Below are 20,964 nucleotides of genomic sequence, written 5' to 3'. Positions count from 1 at the left end.
GAATTTACTTTTTTTCTAGTTTTGCCCTGCATCTAAAATATTATCTTGACTACATATTGCTCTTTTTAAGTGCTTGTGTATAGTAAAGCTTGCTTGCAAACTAATGTGAAACATAAGTCAGTTCTTATTGGAGACATTTGCACACTGAATAATAGATTAAATCAGTTCATTCAAATCACTACACGGTATGCCAATACCATTGAAATCCACCAGCCAAACTCTATAAAATAACATTTAAAAATTCTTGTCCAATAATCCTGAATGACTGGAAAGGTCATTGAAAAGTCATGCAAATTAATTAGTCTGAAAGTGCAGGAACCCTGCAAATGCCAATGAAGTCAGAAGTTGCTATACATGCAGATAGAAACAAGGTAAATAATCATAAATAAAATAGTTACATGTAATTGTTTCATTTTAGGTTATTTTGCTTTGATTTATGTCCATGCATTAAGCAATGTTTTTACGTATACACCGATCAGCCACAACATTAAAACCACCAGCCCTAATATTGTGTAGGTCCCCCTCGTGCCACCAAAAAAGCGCCAACCCACATCTCAGAATAGCAATTCTGAGATGCTATTCTTCTTACCATAATTGTACAGAGCGGTTGTCTGAGTTACCGTAGACTTTGTCAGTTCGAACCAGTCTGGCCATTCTCTGTTGACCTCTCTCATCAACAAGGCATTTCTGTCCACAGAACTGCCCCTCACTGGATGTTTTTTTTTGCTTTTTGTTTTTGGCACCATTCGAAGTAAATCTGGAGACTGTTGTGTGTGAAAATCCCAGGAAATCAACAGTTACAGAAATACTCAAACCAGCCCATCTGGCACAAACAATCATCCATGCGATTTTCTAATCAGCCAATCGTGTGGCAGCACTGCAGTGCATAAAATCATGCAGATACGGGTCAGGAGCTTCAGTTAATGTTCACATCAACCATCAGAATGGGGAAAAAATGTGATCTCAGTAATTTGAACCATGGCATGATTGTTGGTGCCAGACGGGCTGGTTTGAGTATTTCTGTAACCGCTGATCTCCTGGGATTTTCACACACAACAGTCTTTAGATTTTACTTCGAATGGTGCCAAAAACAAAACAAAACATCCAGTGAGCAGCAGTTCTGTGGACGGAAATGCCTTGTTAATGAGAGAGGTCAACAGAGAATGGCCAGACTGGTTTGAACTGAAAAAGTCTATGTTAACTCAGATAACCGCTCTTTACAATTGTGGTAAGAAGAATAGCATCTCAGAATTGCTATTTTGAGATGTGGGTTGGCGCTTTTTTGGCGGCATGAGGGGGACCTACACAATATTAGGCAGGTGGTTTTAATGTTGTGGCTGATCGGTGTATGTATATAGTGCATTGCCCTTGCCTTTCTATGCAGGAAACTATATGGTTAGATATGTTATTACAAATACAAATTAAATTGTAGCTTGACTCCCATAAGACATAATTTCACACACTTTAAAAGAAGCATATGAACTTGTATCAGTCATGTAGACAAAAATGCAATGTGTCTATATCAATGTGGATAACAACCCGCGTGCAAGGCGCTTTCTTCTTATTTGTTTTCCTTTTTAAACACGCAAAGGCAGATTCCATTTGATCTCTGCGTCTGACAAGAGTTGCCGGCAACTAATCCACAAAGATCTCACCAAGCCGCCTTTGCATGTTGTTTTACTCCAGTCTCACGCGGCACTAGCATGGGGAGAAGTCTGGGAGGAGCGACTGACCTAGTTTTGTCCAATGGAAGCGCGCGAAAGGCAGAGACTGACCTACTTTTGGCCAATCGCGTGAAGGAGAGGCCGCCGGTAGGCAGCGATTGCGCGTGCCTGAGCCATGTGCTCGCTATGAGGACTGGTGCTGGCCTTAAGGTACTATGGAAATACATTTGTGTCGGCCAACTCGAAATACTCACGTTTTTGGCTTATTCTGGCCAGTGACAGCTAGTGACAAAAAGAAGAATGAATGACTATGATGATTATTAGTTTTGTTATGAATAGCACTCGTACTAGGAGTCATGGTTTGGCTTAGAATAGACCCGTCCAATAATTCTACGCTATTCATCCTGTGATATATGTCAAATGTTTACATTCGCAGGAACATTCTCACATACGATACATTATATATATTTTTTTATTCCAGCCGAGAAGTTGATTACTTATGTATATGCTAGACAACTTTCTTAGCATAAGTGTAATATTTTGAGCTTTTGTCTTTCTGCCTAAGAGTTGTGTACGTTTTTTGTCCTTACATTCGAGGTCGATCCATGGAAATGCAACAGCACAGAAGAGGTTAGGAAAAACAGGGGTGGTCTGACAATAATATGCACGGTAGCACGCAGACTATTGGCCAGAGCGGCTCGTTTATCATATTGTGGGCGGTAACCGAGGGGGTGTGTCTCATGAATAATGAATAGATCCGCCCCTGAGAGCCGTTCCCCCGTGAGAGGTGACGTCACGAGCGCTGCCCGTGTACGTTCCAGCTGACTCTTGCTATGATACCGAGCGCTCGGTTTACCGAGTGTGCCCGGAGAAAGAAAGAGGTTGCGGAGGTTAGCTACAAAAATAAAGAGAAAGAGAGAGCAACAAAGAGGGCAGCGGAATAATAACAGCCGTCCATCCTAACCGCGTTAGCTCACATTAACATATTATATATGTTTTTATTTGCATACATTTTTGAGTTTTTCGAGGTCTGTCTATTCGATTTAGTCTGATTTTATACTTCACTCAAAGTGTGCGGCAGACTGTGAAGGACTGAATTTTATTTCTGCCTCCATGGACGCCCGTCTCATACAGCTCATTCGCTTTTTCGGGGAATATTTCTGTCCTGGCCGCGAGGAGCACCAGATGAGCGCGAGACTGACATACGTCAACAAATAAGCGGTGATCCCAGGGAAGATCAGAGCCGTTCTTACAGAACGCGAAACAATTGTCGTAATACTTTTAAAGGAGCCAAGAGGATGTCAAGAGGATGAAGTAAAACTCCCAGCAGCTACTCACTTCAGTCAGTGGACCATACAGGACGTCAGTTCACTTCACTAATGGGTACGAATTAGGAGAAGCGCCTTTAAGACGAATTTTAACCGCTCATAAACTTCGATATACATCCTTATTCGCGAAGCGAGGCATTTACTCAATTACCGAACTCAGTTTTTTAGTATATTTCTGCCTCTGGTTGGAACATTTTTACAGTCAACTGTCTAGTGATCTCAAAAGTTATTAACTGGTCGAACCTGGACTAGGTGTGACACCAAGGAATGTCCAGGCCAATTTCTCAGCTATTGCCACCCGACCTTCCAGCAGGGACCAGCCCGCAACTTGGACCTGCAAACCCTGCAGGTACCACCACCAATGGCCACCTGAATAATTCCATGGCCAGTCTGAAATCCCTTCTTCAGCTGCCCATTAAAGCGGACCATAGAGGAAAAAACTGCTGTGAGATGAAAGGTGACTCTCTCTCTCTCTCTCTCTCTCTCTCTCTCTGTGTGCTCTCTCTCTCTCTCTCTCTCTCTCTCTCTCTCTCTCTCTGTGTGTGTGTGTCTCTCTCTCTCTCTGTCTGTCTGTCTCTCTCTCTCTCTCTCTGTGTGTGTCTCTCTCTCTCTCTCTCTCTCTCTCTGTGTGTGTGTGTGTCTCTCTCTCTCTCTCTCAGTGTGTGTGCTCTCTCTCTCTCTCTCTCTCTCTCTCTCTCTCTCTGTCTGTCTGTCTGTCTGTCTGTGTCTCTCTCTCTCCTCCACGAATCCACTATTGTTATTGCTAATACAGCCCTTCCCTTCCTCTTAAATAGTATTTCTGTCTAGCTTAGCTCCCAGGGTTACCAACAATGTTTTGTTTTTGCTCTGAAATAGACTAATTCTGCTGGTATGCTTTTACAAAGTCCAGTCAAAGGAAAAATAGGCAACATAAAGATAACTTTTGTTGACTAGGAGTTCTGCATCACTTTGTTGAACTGAACTCAGTTGCATGGATAAATTGTTGACAAACCATGTGATGTTAAAGGACCATAACAAATTAAAGTAATTAAAGCCTCTCCCATATCTTAAAGGGATTTCCCAAGCTCCCATGGCTGTCTGTATTTTCCTCTTGTTAATCAAGACAACAAGAAGAGGTGGATGGGTGCTGTGACAAAGCTTTTAGTAGATAAAAAAAATTTATTCGTTCCCCAAATAGCTTTTTTGTATAGCTTATGTGTAAATTATCTGGTATGAGTATGGCCTATGCTGCACCTTGTAATGCAAATTCCACAGTCATATTTTGTTTGGTAATGTTAAAAACTCACACTCTCCATGTAAATCTCAGTGTTTCATTTTTGTGTATTCTCCTATCTTTACGATATCCATTTCCCTCTTTATTCTGTCGTCATCTCATTGTCTATTTGTCACACCATAAATATATCTCTTGATAAGGATTTTACTTCCCTTTTGTCAGGGTTTTTTTCTTTCTCTCATCTTAACTGGTAGAGTATAGATCTAGCAATGCCAAGGTCATGGGTTCGATTCCCATGAAACACAAACTGGTAAAATGTATACCTTGAATGCACTGTAAGTCGCTTTGCATAAAAGTGTCTACCAAATTCATAAATGTAAATGCCAGTATACTGCAGTGCCATTGTTGGGTAAAACATGGCTATTCCCAGCTATCACTATGCAGTGCATATTCCCTAGCTCCATCTTCAAAAGCATCTGTGCTGAAGATGACATCTTAGCTGACTGCTTTGAGCTCTTCTCTCAGAAGCACTCATGCAGCACTCTCATTTGCCAGCTAGTCCCCCCCCCCCCAATCTCTCTTCTTTCCATCTGCCATCTTGGCCCCTGGTATTTCAGTTCAGTGCATGGCATTGTGTTTTCCAAGCCTACTGCAGCTGTAATGGCGCAGGCTACATGCACCAAGTGACGGTTCAAGGGTCATCTTCTCCCATGAGCTTTGTTTATTCATTACACAAACTGTACGCTCTTATGCATGGGCACAGTGTTTATGCATAATATGGAAACTTTAATTTCTTTGTGCAAAATATGAGCTCTTTAAATCAGTGTTATTATAGTCTTGGATTATTTATTTAGTTTTTTTTTTCTTTCTATTTTCTATTAAATTTTTCATTACAATTTAGTTTAATTTTCGTTAGTTTTCACAGTTTTCCTGTTAGTTTTAGTTTAGTTTTCGTTTTCTCAGTGTTTTTTTTAGTATCAGTTTAGTTAGTTTTTATTTTAGTTTTAGTATTTTTATTTTATTTTTTATAGTATTTTTATACGCTATTGTAGCATTTACTGGTGTAATTTAAAAAGTCTAACATCATTACGTTTCTCTGGGCAGTCTTGTGTTACGTCTGTCTAGTGGTATTTTCATGTTTAATGTGGATTGTAAATGTTTCAAAATTTATAATATGGGATGAATATGGGCAAAGTGACAAAAGACATTTAAGCTTGATCCACATTATATCCATATGTATTTCTTTAAATGATTATAAATCATTACTAAACTAATCTTTGGACAGTATACAATTAAAGGGATAGTTCACCCAAAAAATGTATGTTCTCTCATCATTTACTCAACCTCATGCCATCCTAGATGTATATGACTTACTTTCTTCTGCTGAACACAAATGAAGATTTTTAGGAGAATATTTCAGTTCTGCAGGTCCTCACAATGCAAGTCAATAGGGGCCAAAACGTTGAAGCTCCAAAAATCACATAAAGGCAGTATAAAAGTTATGCAAATGACTCCAGTGGTTAAACCCATGTCTTTAGAAGCGATATGATAGGTGTGAGTGAGAAACAGATCAATATTTAAGTCCCTTTTTACTGTAAATCTTGACATCAGCAGTCTCCTTGGCAATCATGATTTCAAGCTCGATTATATTTCCCAGCACCATTTAGCACTCTGCAAACTGTACTAGTAAGTGTAATCGAGCTTGAAATCATGATCGTTCCTGTAGACTGCAATTGCAAGATGTACAGTGAAAAGGGAGTTACATTTTGGTCTGTTCTCACCCAAAACAGATTAGATCACTTCAGAAATCATGGATTAAACCACGGGAGGTTTTGATGATTTTACTTTGGGTTGTGTGGCAGAACTCATTTCATGACCACAGGTGGGAAAAACAATGGTAAAGAAAATGACATAAAATTTAGGTAAATCTAGTTTATTAAAAAAGTAAAAGTTAACTTAATGTTATGATGTGAAAGTGTAGAAGAAAATATAAAAATTAATTTCAAATATATATATATATATTTTTAGAGAATAATGTTTTTCTCTGTCCCACTTTACCAGTAGACCCTGCTGCTTAAACACATCTGGGATTTGGTCAAAAGAGGATCTTCAAAGGTTCTATTTTCCAGTATTGAATATTTCTTAATTTTTGCTTTTGACTAAGGTAGAAGACATCCTAAGCTTTCTTCAAAGGTATAATGTTAGGTTATGTATGCCATTCACCATATTATGTCAAAAACTAAAACTAAAATGAATTTGAGATCATTTTTATTTTATTTTAGTTAGTTTTGGAGTTATGTAGTTTTTTCCAATAATTTCAGTTTTTATTTTTATTTTAGTTAACAAAAATTATTTTAGTTAGTTTTCATTTTAGTTTTCATTAACTATAATAACACTGCTCTAAATGAGAAGAGCTAAAAACATGCAGGTTTATCATTTGGACTGGTTTTTTGATTTTGGTTGAGGGGCCCAGTGTCAGCATTTTGTGAATTTCAGAGCATGGACTTTTGCAATGCAGTTGATAATTTTTTTGTGAAATCGGTCCTTTAAATATTTTATTGCGTAATTTTTTTTTTTTTTTTTTTTTAAATACACTCACTGAGCACTTTATTAGGAATACTATGGTCCTAATAAAGTGCCCGACATGATCTGCTGTTGTAGCCCATCCACCTCAAGGTTCGAAGTGTTGTGCATTCTAAGATGCTACTCTACTCACTACCAGTCTGGTGATTAACCGTTATCATCTCTCACCAAACATGGCGTTTCCGTCCGCAGAATTGCCCCTCACTGGTTGTTTTTCGTTTTTGGCTCAGTAACTCTAGAGACTGTTGTGCGTGAAAATCCCAGGAGATCAGCAGTTACAGAAATACTCAAACCAGCCCGTCTGGCACCAACAATCATGCCACATTCTAAATCACTGAGATCATATTTTCCCCCATTCTGATGGTTGATGTGAATATTAACTGAAGCTCCTGACTCACATCTGCATGATTTTATGCATTGCACTGCTGCCACACGATTGGCTGACGATCGCATGAATAAGCAGGTGCACAGGCCTTCCTAATAAAGTGTTTAGTGAGTGTACATACTGCATTCTTAGATTATTATTCAGAGACAACTAATAGCTATTCATAGGTTGATTCCCTTAGAATAGTGTAAACACTGTGGCGCTTTCAAAACGTTGCTCTTATTAAAACTTATTATGCTTAATAAACCCACAACATGTAAGTCCATATAAAGCCTTAGGTGGTTTTCCTTAATCAGAGTAAGGTCATAAATGGTGTAAGCACACAAAGATTTTGCCCAATACTCTGATTCTGCATTGCACATAAACACATTTACCAACATTCTTACTGGCTTATCCATTGTGAGCATGTGTTGTGAACATGAATGTTCACAATTTGTCATCAAAAGCAGAGAATAATCCTCATAAATCTCATTTAAACATCTCATGTAAACATTCTTTGGTAGTTGTTAGTGTATTAGTGTGTATGTCTGTTTGTCAGATCAGTGGAGGATTTTTTGAGAAACTCGTTTGAAAACATTATTTTTGCAATTCCATTTGGTGACACTGTGGAGAGATGATTGAATCAAAGTACTATTGTTCTTTTATCCACTGTCAGATAAAGACAAACCTCTGGATTCTGATGAGGATTCATTGGGCGGAGTAGGAGGCATGAATGGAGGCAACGGCTCCCTGCGCTCCACCAACCAGTCCACCTTCCTTGGACCATTGCTTTGGGAGCGCTCATTGCCATGCGACGGCGGCCTGTTCCAGCTACAGTATATGGACCTAGAGGAATTCTTGACAGAGAACGGGATGGGGTGCATGCCTTCGGGAAACACTTGCAGTACTGCCGCTCAGGTCCCTTCCCAGAGCACGCAGTCGGCCGTTCCCAGCCAGAGCTCTCAGTGCCCCCCATCTTCCTCTCCGCCGTGCTCTTCATCCGCCTCCTCCATCTCTTCCCTGTCCTCTTCATCTTCATCATCCTCTTTGCTGGGTTTGGATGTGCCGCAGGCCCCTGGATTGTTGGGAGGTCCAGAGTGTCTGCATGGTAAGAACCATGATGAGTTTTTCATGTGTTTGTGAAGGTTATAGGTTTGGAAAAACATGAGCGGGAGTGAATGATGACAGAATTTTCATTTTTGGGTGAACTGTCCCTTTAATGCATAATGTGTGTGTGCATCGATGTGAACATGAGCAGGATAGTGTCAGTGACTCGTGTTGACTTCAGTGATGCATTATGGGGTGTCTAAAACTGTTGGCCTCTGATGCCCACAGCAATGCAGGCTTTGAAGCTTGTGTGTAGTAGCGTATGTGTAGTGGAAATGTCTCTTTACAGCAGAATTATCAGAGCAGAAAATAACATAATGAAACATTTGAGGAAATACCAAATTTAACTAAAAAAAAAAAAAACCGAAAAAAAAAGTGAAATCATAACTAATGTTTTGATAATGTTATTTGTAATACAGTGGTCTGCAAGACTTGCAGTGTTACCACTAATTGGGATGGTGCCGAATTGAGATTTATGTAGAATAAAATGCAAGATTTTGCACAATATTAACAGAAAGATCCACTTAGATTTTCAAAATGCTGCATGGAGAGAGGACTGCTGGAGATGGTGGGTGCGCTTCTGTAGCATGCTTTGAAATGTCTCTCCCCCTCCCTCCTGCTTCCTCACACGTTGGGGCCATGTGCAGTCGACTTGTCACGTGCTGATGCAGAGAGCAATGGAGAGGGAGATAGAATGGACAGGGGAGGAGAAAAAGGGGTGAGAGAGAGAGAGGGGGGAATGAGAAAAAGAATGCTAAAATTATATTTATATGTTTTAAAGCAGTAAGAGCTATATGCCTGTGTCTGGTATTTGTCTTTTGATCATGATAACTTGGCAAAACAAGATGTTATTGGCATCTGAAACAGATCAAGTGGTGTGTGTTGTGTATGGGTATGTGTGGCTGAAGAGATGTTTATCATTGTACATTAAAAGGACATTAACTTACAGATAGACAGACAGATACATAGAATGACAGAACAATAGAACTTTAGATAGAAAGATAAACTGATAGATGGACAGACAGACAGATACATAGACAGACAGAACAATAAAACAATAGATACTGTAGATAGATAGATAGATAGATAGACAGACAGTTTGATAGATAGATAGATAGATAGATACACAGAATGACAGAACAATAAAATAATAGATACTGTAGATAAATAGTTAGACAGACAGACAGATACATAAACAGAACAATGAAATGATAGATAGACAGAATGACAGAACAATAAAACAATAGATAGACAGACAGACAGACAGATACATAGAATGACAGAACAATGAAATGATAGATAGATAGATAGAATGACAGAACAATAAAACAATAGATAGACAGACAGACAGACAGATACATAGAACGACAGAACAATCAAATGACAGACAGACAGACAGATAGATAGATAGATAGAATGACAGAACAATAAAATAATAGACAGACAGACAGATAGATAGATAGAATGACAGAACAATAAAACAATAGATAGATAGAACGACAGAACAATAAAATGCCAGACAGACAGAAAGACAGATAGATAGATAGAACGACAGAACAATAAAACAATAGATAGATAGACAGACAGACAGACAGACAGATGCATAGAAAGACAGAACAATAAAATGACAGACAGACAGATAGATAGATAGATAGATAGATAGATGATACAGAATGACAGAACAATAAAATAATAGATAGACAGATAGATAGATAGAACGACAGAACAATAAAATGCCAGACAGACAGAGAGATAGATAGATAGATAGAATGACAGAACAATAAAACAATAGATAGATAGATAGACAGACAGATGCATAGAAAGACAGAACAATAAAATGACAGACAGACAGACAGATAGATAGATAGATAGATAGACAGACAGACAGAATGACAGACAGATACATAGACAGAACAATAAAATGATAGATAGATAGATTGACAGACAGATACATAGAACGACAGAATAATAAAATGCCAGACAGAAAGATAGATAGATAGATAGATAGATAGATAGAATGACAGAACAATAAAACAATAGATAGATAGATAGACAGACAGATACATAGAAAGTCAGAACAATAAAATGACAGACAGACAGAAAGATAGATAGATAGATAGATAGAATGACAGAACAATAAAATGACAGACAGATAGATAGATAGATAGATAGATAGATAGATAGATAGATAGATGATACAGAATGACAACAATAAAATAATAGATACTGTAGATAGATAAATAGATAGATAGATAGACAGACAGACAGATACATAGACAGAACAATAAAATTATAGATAGATAGAACAACAGAACAATAAAACAATAGATAGACAGACAGACATAGAAAGACAGAACAATAAAATGACAGACAGACAGACAGATAGGTAGGTAGATAGATAGATAGATAGATAGACAGAATGACAGACAGATACATAGAACAATAAAATGATAGATAGACAGACAGACAGATACATAGAACGACAGAACAATAAAATGCCAGACAGAAAGAAAGATAGATAGATAGATAGATAGATAGATAGAATGACAGAACAATAAAACAATAGATAGATAGATAGATAGATAGACAGACAGATACATAGAAAGACAGAACAATCAAATGACAGACAGACAGATAGCTAGATAGATGATACAGAATGACAGAACAACAAAATAATACTGTAGATAGATAAATAGATAGATAGATAGACAGACAGACACATAGACAGAACAATAAAATTATAGATAGAACGACAGAACAATAAAACAATAGATAGATAGACAGACAGACAGATACATAGAACGACAGAACAATAAAATGCCAGACAGACAGACAGATAGATAGATAGATAGATAGACAGAATGACAGACAGATACATAGACGGAACAATAAAATGATAGATAGACAGACAGACAGATACATAGAAAGACAGAACAATAAAATGACAGACAGACAGACAGACAGATAGATAGATAGATAGACAGAATGACAGACAGATACATAGAACAATAAAATGATAGATAGACAGACAGACAGATACATAGAACGACAGAACAATAAAATGCCAGACAGAAAGATCGATAGATAGATAGATAGATAGACAGAATTACAGACAGATACATAGAACGACAGAACAATAAAATGCCAGACAGACAGACAGATAGATAGATAGATAGATAGATAGATAGACAGAATTACAGACAGATACATAGATGGAACAATAAAATGATAGATAGACAGACAGACAAATACATAGAACGACAGAACAATAAAATGCCAGACAGAAAGATAGATAGATAGAAAGATAGATAGATAGATAGATAGATAGATAGATAGATAGATAGATTCATTAGAGGGGCTGTTTTGGGTTTGCCTTTGTATGGCTGTATAAACATTATGTGTCATTGTGTGTGTGTTTGTTTAGCTTGTACTATGTGAATTGTGCACACAGCTGTGTCTCTTGTTTATGTCTCCTCCCACATAGAGAGGAAAAGGCCCAAAAGACAGCTGGTTTTGTGCATGCCCATGGGAAGGAACACTTTTTTTTTTCCTCTGGTAGTTTTTAGATAGACAGGGATTAAGACAGGAACTGGACAAGATGCTGGGATATGTGGGAGGGGAGTGTGTTTTATGTAACATACTTCCTATATCTCTTTGTGTTATTCTTTATGTGTTTTCTGAATAAATGACAAACAAATCTTTGGCAGGCCTTCTGAGTGTTCGGGCTTAGAAGCTCATTATTAAATTACAAAGAATTTAATTATGTTTACATGAGCAAATTGGGCTTTCAGGAGCTGTTTTAAGTCTGATGGCAAATTGTGCTGTTGTTGAAATAAACAGAATTATCTTATTTCAGCATTCACTGGTGAACAGCCATGGCCCGTGCATTTTAAGTCTAGGCCTTCAGTGCGATTCATGCCATTAAGAAAACATAGTTTCACAATGAATAAGACACTATGCCTTTCATACATTACGTGGCAGTCAATTAATAATACCAACTGACATTTTAAAAACATGTCCACGCATGAAAGCCAGAACTTGAAACGACATTTAATGCTCAAGCAAGCCTAATTTTAACTGCAGCATGACTGTTTTGTGAAATGAACGTTGCTTGCAATAAATTTCGTTTCGTCAGGGTACACGGTTATGCTGCGTTCCATTCAAGTTGGATGTGGGATATTCATACTTGATATCTCCGACCATAAATGCATTCCATTCCCCGATAGGAAACAAAACTGCAATGCTCCCGTTAGCTTAGCAGGGGTTTGACTCTCATTAGAGATGTCTCCTAGCAACCCAACTGATAAACAGTGCTGCAGCGCTAGCATTTGTGCTTCAGGTGTACGATTATCAAAAGAGATTATAATGTTTTATACACCTGTTTCTGCAGGCGTTTGTTAAACAAGCTTTAATATCATGTAATGTGGAAACAAACTTATTTATCGATATTACTTAATAAAGTGAATGTTTATCACTTTGTATATCTTCCTGAGTGTCGACATGTTTGTGTGACATCATGCCCCTGCATCTCGGAGTTGAGAATTTCTGCACGAGCCTACAAGTTGTAATTCTGACTTCAAGATGCATTCCATTGCACTTCTCCTAGTAGGAAGTTGTAAAATCCGACTTTCCGAGTTGAATGGAACGCAGCACTACTTTTCAAAACTTGATCCGACACTGAATGCTCAAGAAGCCTAATTTACACGTAGAAAACCTGATGTTGCTATAACAATGCAAAAAGCACTTACCAATTCACTTGAAGTGAAAATCAGTCCTCCTTTCCTGTTTAATAAATTAAGCAATCACACGGTCATGCAGAACATCTCGTGTTTGTAAATCCATAAGGATCTCTTTCTCAATGGTGATGAGGCAGTAATGACAGTCGACTCGTCAGTAAGATCTCGAGCGCTTCGCTTTCAAATTACGTCACTTAAAGCGTGATTGCGTCACTCTCAGCTAGAAGGCCTCGACCAGGACACATCCTAAAGATCACACCCACCAAGAACAAATAAATCAATGTGATTGGCTGATGAATCTGATGATCTGACTTTAGTTGCTCATTAATTTGCACTGTTGAGGGATTATGAAGAAATTATGAAGTCCTGACAAGGTGGAGCTCAAACTCACATGCTGCTTCGGGCTTTGGACATGTGATTTGTGAAACGAAACAGTTGTCAGGCTTGGCTTGTAAGCATCAAGGAATAAATTCTGACTGGATAATCTTTTCGTTTTTCTCTATTTGTTTGTAGATTAATTAAGAGTGGAAAGCGATTAAAAATACATTGGCAAAAAGGTGATTGAGAATGAAAGGATGAAAAATATTTATTTATTTGGCATGTTAGGCCAGCAGAGAAGGCTTTGCTGGCCCTGAGAAATCGCCACTGCTGGTGATATTTACAAGAGTATACAACAACAAACGGTATACATGTGTAATTGGCTCTTAATTTTATGTGGATATCCTAAATATATTATGTCTGTGCAAGAAATCACTCTGGAACAATTTAAATGCACAGCGCAGAGCTGCTAAAGCAGAAACTGCCATTACGGCTAATTTATCATAATTAATGTCAAGTGCTCGCATTTCAACTGCAGGGCTATTTGCTGCTCTAAAAGCATATTTCAAACTAAAAAGAGGAAGAATATATGGAAAGCAAGCAATGTAAAAGGCTTAGAGTTGAGAGTTTTCTGGGTTGATTTTATGATGCTTTTCTGAATGTTTATAACATAGATTAGAACTGCAGATTGGCTTGTTGGCCTTGCCTGCCAGCTGCTGAAATTGGCAAATGTCCATGTTGGTTTTTGCTGCACCCTGGTGGCCAAAAGGAACATACAGTACAATTCCATTGTTCATAATCCTCTTTGCCTTGAGCCCAGATGCTTGGTTTTATTCTGTTTGGTAACATGTGGCCTGCGACATGTGAGAGACTGTATTTTTCTTGACACTTACCCTCTCTCAACAGGAGCTCAAACTGTACCACCTGATCCTTCTCCAAGCCCCTCCTGCCCACCTCCGCCTGTGGTGCCACCCACCAATGTGGCTGATGTCATGGTGAACTTTGATCCTGACCCCGCAGACCTCGCCTTGTCTAGTGTGCCAGGTCAAGAGGCGTTTGACCCACGCAGGCATCACTTCACAGAGGATGAGCTGAAGCCTCAGCCCATGATCAAGAAGGCCCGCAAGATGCTGGTGCCAGATGAACAGAAGGTACTGCATTGCATTTAAAATGTTTTATGACTTACTAACATACTATATTAGCATTTTGATGGACTATTATCAGTTAATCAATAAAATGTGGGGGAAAAAAAGAAAAAACTTAAATATCTATGATATGAAGGAGTTTAATAAGCATCACAGAGAATAATATATATATATATATATATATATATATATATATATATATATATATATATATATTTAAAAAAAATAATAAAGTGACATGGTTCCCATGGTCATGAAATACCTGGAAATATCAGGGAATTTTTTTAAATTGTGATATACAGGCCTTGAAAGTTCATGGGGAAAAAAAAGTAATATCTATCTGTTAAGGGTTTTATTGGAGACATTTTTACATTAAGAAGTAATTATTAAGTAATTGTTTAAATATATTATTTAAAAAGATTGTTACCTGATATACAAATAGTAATCCGCACAGCAATCGCTTTAAAACCAATTCTAAATAATTTTTATACAGTAATCACAAATGACTGGGAAGGTCATGGAAAAATCATAGAAATTCATAGACCAAAAAGTGAAAGAACCTTTGATTCAAATGTTAAAAATTAGAAATTGCACATAGCTCAGAATAGGGGTGTGCAGCAAAGCCATTATCTGTATTTGTATCTGTTCATATGGCAGAATGATCTGTTTCTGTCTCTGTATTCGGATAGAACCGGGTGTGGGCAGGGCTTAAACTGGAAGTGCGTCAAAACTAAATGAAATGGCCATTTTTAAATGTTACATTTATAGTTTATATTAATAAAATATGCTTTGTATATGCCTTTTCATAATAATAGCCTAATAATAATAATAATAATAATAATAATAATAATTATTATTATTATTATTATTATACAGCTATTATTTAAAAAAAAACATATTTTATTATTTTTTTCTTACCAGATGAAACTGAATTTGTAGGCTACATTAACTGTGGAATATGTTGTTAACTTAGAATTTCCACTTGTCTGTGCATGTATAACAATAACAGTGAATAATAAATACAATTTCAAACATTAAAAGAAATTAAAATAAAATCAATATAGCCTACAAACAGGTGAAAGTCCTGTAAATCTATCAGGAATTTTGATAAGACACCATTATTTAGTTAAATAATAATAATAATAATGTTACATTTATATAGTGCCTTAACAGAGGTAGCACAGTTTAAAGAAGAAGAAAAAAAGACGGAGCATGTTTCAGTTTCTTCGTTTTACATAAGGAGGTATATTACTAATAGATGAATACTCTATGAAGCATTTAAAACATTATGGAACGTAACCAGCTAATTTCCTTAATCGCTGATCTGGACATAAATGTGGTCAACTTTAAGAGATGGATGAATGAGCTATGACATTAAACCGTCACTTCAGGTCAGGAATTTAACATCGCGCTCAGTTTTAGGCTATAAATGAATACATGGGAATCACGTGTGAATCGTGTGATACATTAACATAGACATTTCAAGAAGTGGAAAGTTTATATGATGTCGTGTCTTAATGTTACACTTGATAAGATCCAGATGCGCACAATTAACAGAGACCGCAAACGGAGTCGAGACCGTGCCCATCCGATCTGAAATAAGGTTTACACTTTAGAAATATTGGCTGCACAGATTCATAAATTCTTTGTAATATTTTATGTTTATTTAAAATGTTGCTTTATCCTTGTGCCTCTTGGATAATCAGTCATACAAATATTTTTTATATTATTCAGATGAATGCGTTATTTGTTTTGAAGTCATTATTTGCGCCTTTCCGAATAAAGTATTCAGCTCAGAAAAGTGAGTAAGTTCTGAGAAAGGTCTAGCATTTTTTTTGTTGCAGATACAACATACCTATTTTGTTCTTCATGCATTTTAAAGTGACTTTAGGGGCCAAATACTTTTCGGGGGCCACTGTATATTTTTCTGTTTTAATGTCCAATCAAAATAATCTGATTTTTTTTTTCTCCTCTTTGTTCTCTCTTCTCCAACACCCCCCAACCCCCCCACCCCCGCCATCCGTTCCCCTCACACACCACCTTGGACAAACACTCCTCCTGTTCCAAAGGACGATAAATACTGGAGTCGGCGCTATAAGAACAATGAAGCAGCAAAGCGCTCTCGCGATGCCCGCCGGCTGAAAGAAAACCAGATTTCTGTCCGAGCAGCTTTCTTGGAACGGGAGAACGCCGCCCTCCGACAGGAAGTCGCTGATATGCGGAAAGAACTGGGCCGCTGTCGCAACATCATCAACAAATACGAGAGTCGTCATGGAGACTTATGAAAAGGAGAGATGGAGAATATAAGCAGAGAGACAAAATTAACAGTTTTGAAATAGCATTTCAAGGGCTTTGCAGCTCATCTTGGAATGGCATTTTCTCTTAGTGTTTGCTTCAAATAAGCACTACGATACTCTATTCACAAATTTACGTTTCTTCGTAAGTGCAGGGATTGGCTGAATTAGGTGGTGTGGTGCTTGGTTGAATCAAAAACTTGAAAATTGTGGGTTAAGTTAAACAGCCCCAGTGTATGGATGTCCACCAGGTCTACATGTAAGCACAAGCGATTTCATAAGCTTCACGTGTTCTTTTACGATACAACCCTGAACCCTGACTGTGGATGTGCAATCTCACATAAATACCCACGGATAATAAACGCAGATGATTTATAATGGCACATAGCCCTTGTGAACATCCTCTTTCTATTCGGGATGATTTTCTCAGAGAGAGAATTATATAGATGGTGGTAGAGATGTAATTTTTTCTATGACATTGTATATTTTTGAACTGTTAGGGTCAGCCATCATAGAATAGAAGAAGAGGAAATGTGGATGGTAACGAGAGAGTGAAGAGATTTTGACAAAGGAAAACTGTATATTTTTATATTCGCAGAGGCAGGAAGATGATGAGATTTTGGAAATAATCTTTTTTGTATATTTTATATATGGGTGGGAGGGGCTACAGGGAACTGAACTGAAAGAGGGCTATATGAAGAAGTTTGTTAAAAGTCAAGATCGTTATCATTAATGATACATTTTCGACATCAGGAGCAGTTAGGCAGGTCAGGAGGAACATGACCAAAAGGGACAAATGTCAATAAGAGTCAAGAAAAGGAACAGAGAGCCGAGGTGAACTAGGACAGAGAAAAATAGTAAACATGAAAACTGTATAGTTTAAGGATGATCACTTTTTTGTTTTTTATTTCTTATCTTTGATTCCTTTTCTTAAAATTCAGTGTGTTTGATTTATCCTGGGGTGAGAGTTGGAAGAGAGAAAGAGAGAGTGAAAAACATTGAAAGTGCTTTGCTTCGAAAAGGCTTTGTTCAGACTGCACATAAATACGATTTGTTTTTCAAATCTAGTCTTTAGGACTGTTTGTTATTTTGCAAGTGATGAAATCTGATCTGCTTGTTCAGACAGTTTAGTCAATTTACAGTATATCTGCAGTACATCGGTTGCCATAGTAATGACTTAAGCGTCAACAGGACACCAAGACACATAAGGTTTCAATTTATGACAGCTCTCCATCAGTCAACATAAGCATCAGTTACATAGTGAATACCACATGTGAGCATGTTTAAGTGAATTCATACACAGCAGTTGACACACTGCTGTGCTTTGTGTTTGATGCTGTGTTGCACGTGGTATCCCAAGTGATGAAAAAAAAACTACTTGAAATCTGATCTGACCATTCAGCTTGAACTGTACAAATCAGATTTCTAACCACATATGGATGTGGTTTGGCAACATGATCACACAGGAAGTGTTTTGGAATCCTGGCATTGACACTGTTATGACAAATATCTGGCATCAGCTCCTATCAGACATCTTTGCATCAGTTCAAATGTGTTTACCTTTTCCTGTGGTGCTACTGTGAGTGTGTTACATAAGCAGTCTCAGAGACACAGGTTCTGGTCTTGTGGGAACCAGGAAGTAATTGCTTTCACATAATCAATGATAACCATGATTCTAAGATTGGGTTGGTGTTTGGGTTACGCCGATTGGTTCATAAAATATGCGGACCCACTTTATATTAGGTGGTCTTAACTACTATGACCATGACCATTTGATACAATGTACTTATTATGTACATACATGTTGTTGCATTGTAATTACATTTTAAGTACTTGCATATAATTACATTTGTAGTTACACTGTTAACTTTACCCATAACCCAACCTTTACCCCAAAACCTAACTCTAACTCCTAATCCTAACCCTAACCCTACTCCTAAACCGACCCGTGCCTCAACCTCAGTAGCAGCAAATGTGGGTATTTTACAGAACAACATATAGTTACACAGTAAATACATAGTCTTTTTAATGTTAGTACATAGTAGTTAAGGCCAACTAATATAAAGTGTGACCAAATATGCATTCCTGTTGACTGTATTATGTATTTTACAAGTCGATATTGGCATCACTCTGTGGACATTTCACCCGGAAGCTGGAGCTCACACGTGATTATATGGTCAAAAACACTTCCAGCTTCGGCCACTGGGAACAGTGGTTCGAATTTCGGTAAGCACAGACCGATTTCATCTAAAGAACTTTTGACCTACTGTTGCTGAATTCACAGTGATGTTTGTAAAAATCTGATTTTGACTGTTTAGACTTCAAGGAACTAAAAGCATCTGAGTTTTTGCTGCCAGTCTGAACAAAGCCAATGATGGGTAGTTTCTACAACTGTGTACAAGATTTTTCAGTGTACAGTGTATATTTAAATGTTAATACAAAAATGTTCACACACAGATAGTGAAACAAAAGACTTTCACATGAACTGTTAATCACGACAGCAATATTCTTTCTCTCGGTTTCTACATCTCTTTCACTCTTCCTCAAACTTTTGATGTTGGGAACTGCATTGGTGCTGGTATAGCATCGGGTATGTTGCATGCTGGCGCATACTTGCGTATTTTTTCAATGCAGGAAAACACTTGGGTTTACGACTGTAGTTTTATATGGTGCTCACCCAGTCTCTTGACCCAAATGCACATAACCCAACGCAGTTATAACTTGTTTGCCAATAACCCTTCTCTTTTTAGTTTCTTATTACTGATCATTGTATGAGGAATCGTATATATATATGTGTATATATATATATATATATATATATATATATATATATATATATATATATATATACACACACACACACACACACACACACATATATATATATATATATATATATATATATATACACACACACATAGACCTACACAGGTATATTTATACATCTCCTCGAAATTAACCCCACATCCCCAAAAAAGATATGCACCCTGATACTACTGTACCATACAAAGTACAATATTATATTATATATTAAATATTAAACTATTCTCTCACTAGATATATGTGTGTACATGAGTATATGCTTGAATATGTGACTATAGATGTAATTTGCATAACTTGAATATATAAATGTAGTATATTTCCAAAAAAAGACCTGATTGATCAGTTTTCTCAGGCGTCACCATGCTGATCAGCAAAATTGTGGCTTTTGCTTGATTGTTGTCCACATTTTTGGAGCCAGCTAACGGTGGCTGTATAGTTCCAGAGAATTTCACAATGAAGTGAATAGTGCACTACCAACAATTTTTGGAGGAATATTCTGGTTGAAAGAAGAAAAAAAAAAAAAAAAACAGTGCTGGATATATAACTTTATTACTTTTTGTGTAGGAATTAAATGTATTTTCCTTTTTAACCTTGTTGCTCTATTATTATGATTGCTTGCATTATCATTATTGTTGTAATTATGATTATAATTCTTTTCAACATTTTCTTGCAACAACTTTTCAAAGGCAATGTATCACTCTCTTACCTCCCTTTTAACTGCAAGACCATCTTGAATTACTCATTTGAGCCCATTCACTGTTGGAACCATCCACCAAGACTGTGCAAGGCCTCAGGTGCAATGGGGGGCCGTAATCTTGTCCTTGTGTGGATGAATTTGATATAACCTGAAACAAACTGAAAAATGACTGTTTCTTTCTCGACTGAACTTCTTCTACCAACTTTGACTTGGTGGTACTTTTGATGCCATGTCAAAGAAGTACAGTTTTTTTGTTATCTTAGAACTGTTTAAAAGAAGCTTAAAGCAAGTTTTGAAAACATGAAGGTTTAAACCTTAAAGAGTTTAAAAACTTTTGACAGTGCTATTTTTCTATGTAACTTTGTGCACCTACTCTCTTATGGGCATTAGTAGCTTGTCGTCACTTTTGCGGTGATGGCGCGCTGCTAAATGTTATTGCGGGTATTCATCATTTTAACCCTGTCCACATGTGGATTATGAACAGCTCCCTGTTTGTGACTGTTATGAACTAAAAATTCCATGATTGCACCACTACCAAACTTCACATGGTAATGTCTACTGTTCCTTCCTATGGGTATGCTGGGATATGTGGTCTGGCTTTTTTCCTAAAACGCCAATAAATGATTACCCCTATTCACTAACAAAGTATCCCTTATGCTGTGAATACAAATTTATGTTCATTAGGGCACTGA

General features: G+C 37.3%; 1 protein-coding gene across 1 annotated transcript; it reads left to right on the top strand.

The window, feature by feature from the left end:
* The first annotated feature begins 2,462 nt into the window (after nucleotides 1-2,462).
* dbpa (D site albumin promoter binding protein a) lies at nucleotides 2,463-20,670 on the top strand. The gene is made up of 4 exons (XM_051664644.1): nucleotides 2,463-3,449; nucleotides 7,829-8,260; nucleotides 14,220-14,464; nucleotides 16,528-20,670. Exons 1-4 carry the CDS (start codon nucleotides 3,260-3,262, stop codon nucleotides 16,741-16,743), a joined length of 1,083 nt encoding a protein of 360 aa, XP_051520604.1. The 5' UTR covers nucleotides 2,463-3,259; the 3' UTR covers nucleotides 16,744-20,670.
* The last annotated feature ends 294 nt before the right edge of the window (nucleotides 20,671-20,964 follow it).

Source organism: Myxocyprinus asiaticus, chromosome 30, assembly GCF_019703515.2.
Source record: "Myxocyprinus asiaticus isolate MX2 ecotype Aquarium Trade chromosome 30, UBuf_Myxa_2, whole genome shotgun sequence".
In the NCBI taxonomy this organism is placed as follows: Eukaryota; Metazoa; Chordata; class Actinopteri; order Cypriniformes; family Catostomidae; genus Myxocyprinus; species Myxocyprinus asiaticus.
The sequence above is the reverse complement of the archived record's forward strand: the minus strand, read 5'-3'. Positions and strand labels throughout refer to the sequence as shown.

Bases quoted from the DNA above. Each gene is read 5' to 3' on its own strand.
- dbpa (XM_051664644.1), top strand. From the start codon at position 3,260: ATGTCCAGGCCAATTTCTCAGCTATTGCCACCCGACCTTCCAGCAGGG. The intron at 8,261-14,219 runs GTAAGAACCATG...CTCTCTCAACAG, and splicing joins AGGTCCAGAGTGTCTGCATG to GAGCTCAAACTGTACCACCT. The intron at 14,465-16,527 runs GTACTGCATTGC...CCTGTTCCAAAG, and splicing joins TGGTGCCAGATGAACAGAAG to GACGATAAATACTGGAGTCG.